Source organism: Rhopalosiphum maidis, chromosome 4 (genome assembly GCF_003676215.2).
Source record: "Rhopalosiphum maidis isolate BTI-1 chromosome 4, ASM367621v3, whole genome shotgun sequence".
NCBI lineage: Eukaryota > Metazoa > Arthropoda > Insecta > Hemiptera > Aphididae > Rhopalosiphum > Rhopalosiphum maidis.
The window spans coordinates 22,601,655-22,616,052 of record NC_040880.1 but is presented as its reverse complement, the minus strand read 5'-3'; the positions used below and the strand labels follow the sequence as shown (position 1 = coordinate 22,616,052).

Below are 14,398 nucleotides of genomic sequence, written 5' to 3'. Positions count from 1 at the left end.
ACTGAACCTGTTATTATACACAGGTTAAAAATTTTATATCTCACAAATATTTGACCCTATTTTAATAGATTAAATAAATTAACATTATTCATTGTATGCCTAATACGCAAGCACATGCAAATATATTATTATTTTAAACCGAAAAAAAAATAAATGTATTAAAATAATACATAATATTCTATCATGACATTAAGACATTAAATAATGATATTTGGTACCAACTGGTCACTATCAACACCCAAAGCTTAAAAGTGTGTTGAACATGTATACAACAATGTATACAAAATCATACTAAATATGTTGTATGATATTTTATTAGTTTTTAAATTTAATAAAATATTTTTAAAACTTCATAAATTAAATTAATACCATACTAATTGAATATTAATATTAAATTATTTTGCGAGTATTGGAATATATTAACTAAACAATAACAGTTTTTTTTTTTTTTTGAGGAATTTCTTTAGCGATGGTACTATATAATATATATGCATAGTGTTATTATCCATTTTTCAAAACACCCGACTACAGTAATCGCACATACAATTTGTGCAATGCAAAGCAGTTTAATACAAATCCAGGCGTCAATGAATGAAGCAATATTTCTATTAACATGATACTTATATGTATTGTTCTTTTTTTCGATTTTTTTTATAATATGTTACTAACAAGTGTCAGTTCAGCACATAACGGCCCTCAGTCGTCTTTAATACGTATTCACTAAACAACTATCATCGTTAAATGTGCGGAGTTCCATAACAAATATATTTTTTAATTTGCAAATTAACTTTTTTATAAAATCATTTAAAATATACATTAAATACATCTGATAGTTAATGCTGGAATACTAAAGTGTTAATCATTATGTGTTGTATTTGAAGAAAACTCACACCAACCCCAGTCGTTCAACAACATAACAGGTCAGAAATATATTAAATATTCTAGGTGTAATTTATTATAGTCCATTCGTTTACATAGGTATAGGAATGTCCAATATCAATTCTACCAAATTAAATATGCTGTACGAAAAAAGTATGCCGTTTTGGAAAAGAAAATGCTTTATTTTATCAGTATTAATTTCAACTACTTTAATCGGTTTATTAACATTTTTCGTGGTAAACGATATTTTTAATCAAGGTACGTCCTATAATACTTAACTTTAACATACTATTTACGAGTTGCATAAACAATCACAAAACATTTAATGAATTAATATTGAACTAATAGTTCCTTAAACGCGATTTAATGGCTCGCGATTGGTCCATTACATATTATCGAACCATTATTATATTAATCAATTCTTCATCAGTGCAACTCGGCATATACGTATATAGTACACTAACATATTATCAACGAGGATTTCAATATTTCAGGTAGGATTTTAAATACAGAAAGTAATTTAAATGACACATCACCATCGCCACTCAACGTGAGTTCTAGCAAAATACCTAATGTAGGCTTAATCAAAATTAGACATTATCGGACGGTTTCAGATGACGTCCACGAACAAGAAATATCCGTCACGTGTGAATTAAATAACAGAATAATAAAACTTAAGAATGAAATAGAAAGGCTTTATAATAGTTTAACTCGGTTAGATATTCGGTTTAATAGAGAAAAACGGGGTCTGTACGAAACAACAACGATTGTTGATTGTGTACAAATGAAAGGGAAATTCAATAAAATCTACTGAAGACTTAAATCGGATATCTCAAGCATTATCAATGATTGATAACAATGGAATATGCCGTTGTAAATGTCCACTAGACACTATCACGGTTGTCGACACAACAACAGAAGTCACACGTTTAACAGAAATACCATTTGATATAGTAACATTCGCGTCAGGAAATGTAAATAAGCATACACCTAATACGAGTGAAAAAACAAAACTATTAAAAAAAATTACAATTTCTAATAATAAACCTCAAAGTGTAACCAATCAGTTTAGAAGTGTTTTCGATCGCGAAATCAGTACTCCAACTTTGAATGAAGAAAATGAATCCACTACTGTGTTATTATCGACATTCGGAGATACCATTATTCAGGGAGACACTATTGGATCTGTCGATACAAAAGGAGACTTGTCGCCGGAAATGTCCAATGCAGTAACTAATTCTGTAAAACTTAAAGATAATGTTCAAATAACTGTTGAACCACAACTATTACATCATACAGAAATTATAACCAACAATTATGTAAGCTTACAAACACATATTACTTCTGATACGCCAACCAGTTCAACAGATATTACGGATTTAAACGAAACGGTTCAAACGACAGAGTTAAATAATGACAGATTATATACTGCACAAGAGATAAAGTCGAATAATAAAGACGTTATTTTAAAATCTACAACTGAAAATGAATATATTTCTGAGTCAACTACAGAAATATTGGAACCTGAAAATAATCATAGCAACACATATATTACAAGAAAAATTCCAGAATCGACATTTGAAAATGAAAATATTTCGAAGTTGACTATAAGTAGATCAGAACCCGATAACAATTATAACATCGTTTATATTACAGAAAGAACTTCGCAATCTACATATGAAAATGAAAATATTTTAGGATCGACTACAGAAATATTAGAACTTGACAACAATTATAGTAAAACATATGTTACAAAAACAACTTCGGAATCGACATCTGAAAATGATAATATTTTAGGATCGACTACGGAAATATTAGAACTTGACAACAGTTATAGTAAAACATTTGTTACAAAAACCACTTCGGAATCGACATCTGAAAATGAAAATATTTCAGAAACTACTACAGAAATATTACAACTTGACAATAATTATAGCAAAACATATATTACAGAACAAACTTCAGAATCGACGTCAAAAATTGAAAATATTTCCGGTTTAATTACAGAAACATCAAGACCTAACGATAATTATTATAACAATTATAATAACACTAATGTTACAGATACAACAGTTGATTTTATATTTGAAAACAAAAATATTAGTGAATTGAATACGGAAATATCGATTTCTAATAAAAATGACGAAAAAACAGCTGTTAAAGAAAGAACTTCATCGGAAGACCGCGAAAATCAGGACAACAAACTGAATAACGGAACAAATACTAATCAATCGGCGATTATAGGTGACACTAACATAGACAACTTAAACCATTCGAAACTTATCAACAAATACGACGACAAAAGTACCCTGCAACAGCCTGAAGTGATACAACAAGTACCACAGAAAACGTATCCAATATGCTTTTACCCAGTACCGTGTTCGCAGAACGTTGTGAATTTGAATTACCGGCAAAATGAGGAAGACACGAATCAAAATACAATACAGTACTTGGCACAGTCGCTGAACACATATAAAAGAAAACCGCCTGTTGCCACAGTAATTCAAAACGATTATCCAGTTTTGTTAATTTGTCGAACGGATGTAGTCTGTTCGGTTGCCGATTTTGCAGGACAATCGAACAGGTTGCACTGTATGTATTCCGTGAATGCTGCAAACAAAAATAGTGAATATACTTCGAATCAGACAATAAAAAACTACGATAACAGCACAAAAAACGAATCCGAGACAAGGGCCAAAAGCGCAAGAAACAATGACGAAATTTTAACGGGTAATAAAATAAATATATAATTCCACTTGACATCGTATAATATTGTACAACATAATATTATAATATTTTAATGTAGGTGTTCAAACTAATCAAATTTATTTTCGGTCTTCAGGTAATCTCGACTGTCCGCCGAATACGTTTCCGTGTGTAGACAATTCCGGGTGTGTGGACACCGAAAACTGGTGCGACGGCCGTATCCATTGCAATGACGCGAGTGACGAAAGTCAGTGTAATTGCAAACAACGAATAGACAAAGACAAATTATGTGACGGATATTACGACTGCCCGAGCGGAGAAGACGAATTGGGTTGTTTCGGTATGGCACAGAGCGCTGATTTCTAACAATTTATATTGTTACCGACAAATCATATGTCCAAAAAAATAAATATCACACACACATAATACGTGTACATGTCTGTTGTGTTTAGGTTGTAATAACGAAACGTTTAGTTGTGGTGATTGGGATATTATTTCACAGCGTTCCAGCTGTTTCGAAAGACAAAATCGTTGTGATTATATTAAAAATTGCCCTAACGGCCGCGATGAAGACGAATGCACTTTACTATCTAGACACCTCGAAAACCCTAATCAAGTAAGTTTCAATAACAATTTTTTTTTTTTAACAGACTCTACGCAATGTTATTTTGCAAAATGATTGTTAACTATAATTTTGTTTGATTTTAACAGTTTAACAGTTTTTTTTCATATTCAAATTTCTACCCTCATCTTTATTCATTATTGTTTTAAAACTAGATTTTTTTAATATTTACTACTAAAATGTATATATTTTAAAATACGTGAATTCAACAAAATAGTATATGTATTATCAAATATTATACATAATTATTTTTAATTATTATTGTTATTATTTATTATCCAATATTGATCCAACAATGATTTCTAAATTAATTATATAATTTAAATTAGAGAAATTTATAAATAGTGATAAATGTCCATAAATGATTTTTTTTCACTCTTACAATCTAAATATTAAATAATTACTACCAATATTGTAGCTAGATATAACTACATCTAAATAAAATATAGATACTTATTTTAACATTTGCAGTAAAAATATTTATTTTAATATTTTATGAATTTATGATAATTAAATATAATAATTATTATAGGTGCAATTAAAAAAAATTGAATAATTTTTAACTAGTAAGAAATTAGAATTTATTTATTTATATGGCGGGTGATTATTTTACTATAAATATTATAATTATGAAAAGATTTATAGTACCTAATAAAATATGTTATTAGCTGTAAAAAATTTCTAATAATAATAAATAAATAAATAAAAATCATAAATATTTCAAGTACCTACTTAAACTATATGGTATAATATTTACCTTAAAAATTGCTTTTGCAAAATTAGATTTTAATGATAAAATTACACATTATGCATATTAATACATTTACACACATATTAAAAACTTTATGTTTTGTACATATTAGATATTTTTTATTTCATACTCGTCCGGTTACCTGCACCATAATTGGAAAGGAAATTGGTACCCAATGTGTGGTAACGATAATATTGATATATGGGCGGAAAAAGCGTGTTCGGTAGAATCTGGAGAAATGTCCAAGTAAGCTAACTTTATATTTAATATTTTATTTACATATTAAATTACTTTAAATTCATAAAATTATATTGCACTGTTCTACTGTCGTAGAATTTATATTTTTAATAAAATATTTTGATTTTGTAATAATTAGGCCAACTAAAATACAGTATATAAACGAGCTGACTACTTATGGCGGTCCGTATATCAATATCGTTGGAAACAATCAAATCATATTATCAAACGAATGCAAGCAGCAAGGGGTATTTGTCGAATGCGAACAAGACATTTGTGGCATACGTTCCGATCTTAAGTTCAACAAAAACATTGATCCTGATAGACTGAGAAGAAGTTCGTATTTAGAGTCATCGAATAACACTACCTCGCGCTTTGCGAGATCGAAAGACCCTAGAGTAGTCGGAGGCGTTGCCAGCAACCCTGGCGCGTGGCCGTGGCTTATTGCACTTTACCAGGACGGCATATTTCATTGTGGCGGTGTCATATTAAACGACCAATGGGTATTGACCGCAGCGCACTGCGTTAATCAGTAAGCACCAAACGTGATACCTATACGAGATTATTACGATTGTCTATCGTTATATTATTGTTTTTCGTTTGATTATTCGAATTAATGTTTTATGATATGTACTACATACAGGTATAAGAAGCACTTTTATGAAATACAAGCCGGAATTTTGCGAAGATTTTCGTTTTCGCCAATGGAACAATCGAGAATAGTAACGCACGCAATAATCCACACCCAGTACAGTAGATCGACCATGGAAAACGATTTGGCCGTATTAAGATTGGATCGTGGTCTAGAATTTAACCGTTGGATTCGCCCTGTGTGTTTGCCCGATAATAAATTGAACTGGATTCCATTCCCGGGAACAATGTGTACAGCTGTTGGTTGGGGAGCTACGGTCGAACACGGACCAGACCGTAAGTTCAACAAAAGCCAAAACACCTGTGGAATAATGTAAAACGGTTGACTGTAATTTCGATTTTTGTTTTTAGCGGACAACATGCGTGAAGTAGAAGTACCGATTTTAGCTGAGTGTACGCATAAATCTGATATCGATGGTAAAGAAATTTGTGCCGGATACTTGAGCGGCGGCCACGATACTTGCCAAGGAGATAGTGGAGGTCCGCTGCTTTGCAGAGAGCCCAACAATCTGAATAAGTGGTATGTGGCTGGCATAGTTAGCCACGGTGAAGGATGCGCAAGGCCTATGGAACCCGGAGTATACACTAGAGTCGCGTTGTATATGGATTGGATTATTAAAGCTACTGGTCAGTTAAAAATAAATTAAATCGTGTTTTATGTTTGTATAATTTTTAATTTTTTTTTTTAAATATACAATATTTACTTTTCCCTGTTCAATTAACTATTTCGTTTCAGAAGAGAACAATTTACCACTAGACCGTCCTACTACAATATTGTCCGGGGATTCGGTGTAACACCGGAAAACAATGTATTCCGACCAAACGTCAATGTGATAAATATGTGGATTGTATGAATGCGGAAGACGAGCAAAATTGTGACTACACAGGTTCTCAGTATCATGTGAATTTATATCGATCGAGAAACACTGATCACAGCAATTTAAAGTACAGTAAATTAAAAAGTGCTGTACAGCCATTGCGAGATGTTAATATGAATTTCACGGCCACCAACCCCAAACGAACGCCGACAACGGAAGCATTTGTAAGATCAAACGCAACACCGTTACCAAAATATGATGTCAACGCTACACTCCGGGACGTCATTAAAATCGAAAATAGAACTACCATTGCGGTTATTGACGAAAAAAATAATAGTAATAATATAACAAAACTAAATGACACGGTTATCAACGCCATAAGACAACTTTTCGACAACCAGTTTACCGAAGAAACGTTCAGCTGTAAAAGGTAAAAAATGATGAACGTAGCCGAAAATAATCGGTTCTAGAACCAAAAACACTGAATCACGACACAATACATATTATAATCGAAAAAAAAATATTTTATTAATTTATTAATCAAAAATTCTTTTAAAAATAAAACAAAATAGAATATTTCAACAAACTCTTGATAGGTACCTACAAAAACAATTGCTTATGAAGATTTTAACTTTAATTTTTATTATTTAACAAATCGACCAGATGAATCATACTATGTAAAATACCTATCATAATTTATTAAGACACAATAACCGCGATCCGCAGAAACCAATATGTTTAAAATTAAATCAAAAAACAAAACCAATTTTATCTAAAAGTACCAAGTTTCGGACATTAATATAATAATATTTTTGCATTTATGAAATATTAAAGTTGGTCCAACGACGTATATTTTCAGAATAACTCAAGTGGTGTTGTCTAACCACCGCTGTGACGGCACGGTGGACTGCGAAGACGGGACTGACGAAGAGTCCTGCGACTGCAAAACGAGACTGGCGAACATGTACAATTCGTCGGCCATCTGCGACGGGATTGTAGATTGTCACAACCGCGCAGACGAAGCCGATTGCGTTATGCCCAAGTGCAAAGCTGACGAAACCACTTGCGGCTGGCCGATAAAATGCATCAAAAAAACCGCGTGGTGCGACGGGCACGTAAACTGCAACGACGGCAGTGACGAGAAATACTGCGGTAACTATATTATCGAGTTGAAAAAAAAAAATAAACGCCCAAATACCTACGACCGATGTCGTGACTTATCGTATTATTATTATTGTCCGACCGTTTTATTTTCAGTGGCGATCACGAACGGCACTACAGCCGTGACATCGGACGCAACGGGACGACCGAAGTTACGACAGTCTGGCATGGTGGCAGTGAACAGCAACGGTGTCTGGAGGGTGAGATGCATGCGCGACGGTGATGTGATTGTTAAGATCGCACACGAAACGTGTTCGAGCCTAGGCTACTCGTACGTACTCGCATACTATTATATGTTTATCGTTTAAAATAATAACACGGTAGGCTTGGTCATTGGAACTGAACCGAATATAACCAATTTATATGCTTATGATGAAATTGAAACCGTTATTTATTAATTATGGACCAAACCCGATAAATTAAAGTATCTTTTTTGCTCATATACGCGTTTTCTTATGTTTTAATAAATCCTATAGATAACTACTTATCACATATTTTATTTAAAATAAAATCAGTTATTCCTCGTTGATATTTTGTTATTATACTTATATAATATATAGCACACATATGCAAGACCGTAACTAGAATTGAAAGGGGGGGAGGGTTGAGTATAAATATGTTATATTATACAAGTTTTAAATACAATAGGCATTTAAACCTATTCAATCTTATTTCAAGAAAAAATTTCGTGGGGGGGGCCTGAACCCTGAACCCAAAAAATAAATTTGGTGTTTTACCAGCTACTTATTTGATTTTATTATTGCGCTAAACTCGATTTAGCTCTAATGCCCGTCAGCCCGTCATTAATTGTTATTATTGTTGTCCTCAGACAATCAGAATATTATGACAAGAAAATGTCGTGGAACAATGCTCTACCCTTGAAAACAAATAAGTTGAAGATTACCGACCTGTGTCAAGGGCTCTACGTGGTGTGTAGCGGCAGGAAGGCGGTAGAAGAGAAACGGTACCATTGGCACGCTGACATCGTAGTGGACGGTACGCTCGTTCAGTCGGGAGTGCTACTGAAGGATTCGTGGGTGCTCGTCAAAAGAACCGGTTTAAAGTGCGCACACGACAAACGTCCGACAGAAATCAGTTATGAAATTATATCTTTTAATTGTGTTGTTTTTTTTTTTATTTTTCAAGATTAAACAAGTCATACGTGACGGCAGTGTTGGGTGGTAGCACGTACTCGATCATGTGGATCAAGTCGCCATACGAACAGATCATCCGAGTCGACGGGATCAGAAAAGTTCCCGACACAGATTTCGATCTGCTGCATTTGGCTAATCCTGCAACTTTGAGCAGAGGCGTGACGCCATTGAACGTGCTACCGTTTCAACCGTCGCCCCGGTCGAACGGTACGTGCTACGCGATCGGCTACACGAATGACCGGCGCAACAATAAAACCGAAGTTGCGTTCCTTAGACCGGATACCGGACCGTGTGACGACCCTAAAACGTTATGTTTTAGTGTGTCACAAATACCTCGATCGTGTTCAGTAAGTCTATACACTATTAACAATAAATGAGTAGTAAGACTGTGAATATATTACGAGAATTTAAGTAAATAATGTAATCAATAAATATAATACAAACAAAAATAGCTAAAATTACTGAATAGCAAAAAATATTTACAAATTAAATATTTCAAATATAAATCTAAATCATTACTTTAGGATTAGTCGGTTTGTATGTATAAAAAAATAATTAATTAATTAAACTATACTATACATATTATAGCATACATATTACATATGCTGTACCTATACTGTAGCAAAATATATGTGTATATATTATATTATTTAAGTCTTTGAATGACGGATTTCCGTATAAACTAAGCTATAAGTGATCCACATGATTTCAGAATGGAAAAAATATGTCTCATGTGATTGGGGTCATCTGTCAGTCAAATTTTGGTTTGTTTCTGGCCGCATCGTCAATTCAGCTCGACACGAATCTTTGCGATCGTAATGCGCAAGTCCGACTACCAATGGCTGAAGATCTAATGAACGAAATCGCAGTCATCACTGGTAAATTGTATACACGTCATATACATATATAGCTGCTCAATATCACCCGTAATACATAAAATACAAATAGGATTTTTCAGTTAAAAAATAAATGAAACAATAATATGTATAAAATATATATATAGGTAGGTATGTATACCTAAGTATGCATATTATATAGAGTGTATCTGGAAGAATTCAATAATTTTAGTAAAATTATACAATTAATTTTAAACGATACGCCAAATCTTCAAGATATACACTATATACATCATATTATATATTAATGGATTATCTTCCGTTTGTGACTTAAGTGACACAAACCGAACTTAACTTGATACCCACCATTTTTATCACACGACATTTGAAAGACCTTGTTTGATATGATAATATAATATGCTCGTTATTGTTACGTATATACATTTTTTATGTTCTGTAGATGAAAGCATAAAAACCACACCCACACCGTTTTGTGGAGGAAAACGTTGTGAGCTCGGTGAGTGCGTTCCGTGGGAAAGAGTGTGTGACGGAGTACCGGATTGTCGTGACGAACGAGACGAAACGATTAAAATGTGCGAAGAACGTTCCGAGAAATGCAAGACCAACGACACTCTATGCAGTAATTTAATATACTTTACATAAATTATAATAATACAATATTTAGTGACGGATTCAGTACAGTAGAGATGATGGGTAAATGCATTAACTAAAATTCTCCTTATTCGATTTTATCATACTTTATTAATTCAGTAATTAGTAATTAGTTAGTTAAGTAGCTTATCGCTTTATAATTTATTCCAGGGACGTAATTTTGGGAGGAAGGGGTGTATCAAGATGTGTGGTTGCACCCCTAACTTTTAAAATAGTTTCAATTGGTTTGCACCCTGATGAAATAATGCGTGATTATTATTTATCACTTTAAAATTCATTGGTCATAAACAAATATCGTGCTATACATTTTTTTTTAATTGATTTTTATTATTTATGTTGATACATTGATTCGGTCTATAACGTATTGACGTATGGAAACAATTGGAAGCAGAATAATGTACATATATGTAGTGTATCTATTTTTATATGGCCTGGTGAAATTTCAAAATGGCCTATTTGATACCTCGCACACCCAAAAAAAAATCTGAAATGATGTTCCTGATTTATTCTACTGACAAAATGCATCATTATAATTATTATAATTTAATAATGTATATACAGATACCTAGGATACCTATAATACATATATACAAATACCAAACGTCTCACTGAACATTTTTAATAAAAACCACATTACACAGATCTGGTACAACTGCTTTTGGGGCAATATTGTATAAATAAGAAACCTGTTATGAAAATATAAAATAACAAAATGTTGAAAGGCGCCAAAAACTTTTTTTTTAAATATTAATTAACAAAAAGTAACAGCTTTACCTTTACATTATAGAATTAGACGATGGTACATTTTTAAAAAATTAGATTTCTTATAAAAAAAATAAAGAATATTACAGGTTGGTATGTATAAAAATACAAAGTACCTATATTAAAACATTTAAAACCGTTTTCGTGAACGCTTGGAATAATATTTCTGTGACGTTAATACGCACAATCTTGATTTTGACACCCGGTCCAAAAAAAAAAATGTATGGTTTTTGGATCTCGTGTATTCAACAATGAATCATAGAAGAGTGACTATCAAAAAATATATTCATTACTATACAGATAAATATATACTCGTATTACGTCAGTTCCTATTTGTAATGAAACTTAAATACCTACTAAATGTATATCATTGTAAGTATGTACATTTAGTAGGTATTTATGTTTAATTACTGCAACAATGTTTAAAATACATAAATTCTATATAGTATGCAACGTGGGCAGTTTTCGTTGCACCAATGGAAAATGTGTGGAGAAAACTGCATTTTGCGACGGAATCGACAACTGCGGCGACGGAACCGATGAACCTAAGACATGTCAGAAAAACACGTGCGTAGACTATCTAAAGCTCACGGCCCCGGAAAGATTATGCGACGGACGTTGGGATTGTTTAGACAAGACGGACGAAGAGTTCGCGAACTGTCCCGGTTACTGTAATAGAACGAACGTTTATCACTGTCAATCGTAAGTAATATAAAATATACAAACATAAAATAAGTGTATCAGTGTATATGTTATACACTTTTATGTATATTATATTGTATACATAAATAATTTAACGAAAAATAATGTTTTATACGCATTTTGTCTGTCTGTAGATCGAACAAATGTATATCATCGGAACTCGTGTGCGACGGCGAAGAAGATTGTCCCGAATCCGACGACGAAGCAGAATGCATTGGATTAATTACTCCAGCTGGAAAAAAGTATGATGTACAGATATACCCGTTAATCGTTGCTACCTATATATATTGGTTATAATTATTACGCAAATTATGAAAAAAATTATAGTACATATCCCCCTTGTTTTTATAATAACTTACCTAATGATTAAAGTCTTTGAAATCCCATATAAAACATTAACAATTTAACGAACTCTATAAATGATCGAAAAAAATGTCTGCATGGCAAATTATGCCTCCGTTTGGACCACCAGATTAATATATTACCAATATTAAAACAGATTATACAGTAGATAATCGAATTCTATATATTTCTATGATACACATTATTCTTTATTATCGTATTCCAAATTTTTAATCTAAAATATTATAATATATAAATTATTACAAATACGACGGCTCGACGGCTGTTTTCGGAAATTATAAAATTCACCAGTTGCCCTCACATATTATTATATACACGATTATATAATACCAACCCGTCAAATAGGCTAAGTAAATATGTAAATAATAAATAATAAATAATTTATATAATATATAAAAATTATACTAATAATAATTAATAGCTCACCTGGTGTAAAGACAGAATTTTATCAAAAAGCGTAAATTTTAGACACGTCTAAGTGGATAATTGATTTATTGGTAACGAGTAATGACAATTATACCGGGCTTTATCACAATACGCTTGTTATTATAATTTATTGTATCTTTAATAATAGTTTTATGGTTGTTAGAACTTATAAATGATTATGATATGTCAATATAATACGATGTATCGATGTAATACTTTGTTAGGTGCATTTTTAAAGACGAAAAGCCCTAACTGACATCATTAACACGATGGAAAATATTACACGAGTATATAGTAAAAAGGGCAACATTTTATTAGACTTAAATCATTACACTTTTTATAGAGATCGCGTTACACAAACGAGTGTTAAATGGTGATTTACATTGAAGTCGCGCGTGTAAGTACTTAAAAAATCAAAGCTGTTTATAAGTGAAGATGATGAGATGCTTTTAAAATCGGTTATCGAACATTCACCGCGTAAAAATTTAACGAAAGTTACTATTTCTAATACTTTAAAACGAATAACTGTGAATAATATTTCTATACAGCATACACTTATTAAAATTAATACGTGAACCCCCCCCTCCTCAAAATATTAAGAAAATTAAAGAATTATTTTAATTTTTAATGGTCTATGAAAATCGCAACAAAAATCTTAAATTGTATTTTACAAAAATTGATCAGCCCTCCCCCCCCTCGTGAAAAATTCTGGCTACGCAACTGTATCGCATAGGTATTTATGCATAATATACCCTATACAACATCAATATCAGTGCAGTGGTAAATGGCTATATACCTAATATATGTTTCACATCGCTATATGTGCAGAAACGAAGGCGTGTTGGCGGTAAGGTCGTACGGTCACTGGCACGAGCAGTGCATAACCGAAGACTACACGGACGTCGATTATCATTCGCTGTGCAGAGGACTGGGATTCAGGCACGCGGTGGGCATAAAAAAGGCGGACGGCGCTGGTGTGGACTTCGAGAACTTCATGGTCGTTCAGCTGAACGCGGACACGGACGTCACCATCCGGTCGGCGACCAAAGACATCTTGCAGCGGCGAACTGGACCGTGCGTGCATTGCCACGTACGTGGTGTGTTCCAGCGCATAGCTAATTATTGGACGTGGTCATGACACTACAGTGCTACAGATCGGCTGCTATGACGATTAAAATATATAATATTTAGTATTATGACATTGTTTATATTATACTCTAAGATTATTTATAAATATTTATTTATTTACTGTTATATATATATATATATATATGTTAGATGATGCCTATATTAATATAAAAATTCTAGATTTATAGATCTAAGATCATACATTTATTTATTAAAGAAACATAAAAAAATACGACGTATTACAAATTTTAATATCTAGGTACCTACTCTTTATAAAATATAAATATTTGAAACTTAAAACGAAAGCATTAGAAGTTCTTATTTTTAAGATTTTAATCGCATATCAATCCGATCTCTAAACTCTATTTATAACTTATAATAGGTATCTTCTAACATTGATGATTGATCAATTATCACAAGTCTTAATATTATACACAAATGACTAAATTCGAAGTTTGATAATTAAATTATGTAGGAGATAAAAATATTGTAGTTTTTAATTTGTAAAAGTTGTTTTATCAATTACCTAT

General features: G+C 32.2%; 1 protein-coding gene across 1 annotated transcript; it reads left to right on the top strand.

Annotated features, from left to right (window-relative positions):
- Positions 1–741: 741 nt before the first annotated feature.
- LOC113548908 (serine protease nudel) lies at positions 742–13,976 on the top strand. Its single transcript, XM_026950010.1, is given in 22 exon segments — positions 742–920; positions 979–1,137; positions 1,374–1,690; positions 1,692–3,609; positions 3,722–3,925; positions 4,038–4,201; positions 5,071–5,204; positions 5,335–5,727; positions 5,839–6,122; positions 6,198–6,473; positions 6,583–6,611; positions 6,613–7,094; positions 7,524–7,816; positions 7,922–8,096; positions 8,655–8,888; positions 8,972–9,326; positions 9,692–9,857; positions 10,276–10,455; positions 11,696–11,951; positions 12,086–12,193; positions 13,569–13,809; positions 13,811–13,976. Coding segments are annotated over 21 exon segments (6,405 nt in total). The 5' UTR covers positions 742–920; positions 979–986; the 3' UTR covers positions 13,856–13,976.
- The last annotated feature ends 422 nt before the right edge of the window (positions 13,977–14,398 follow it).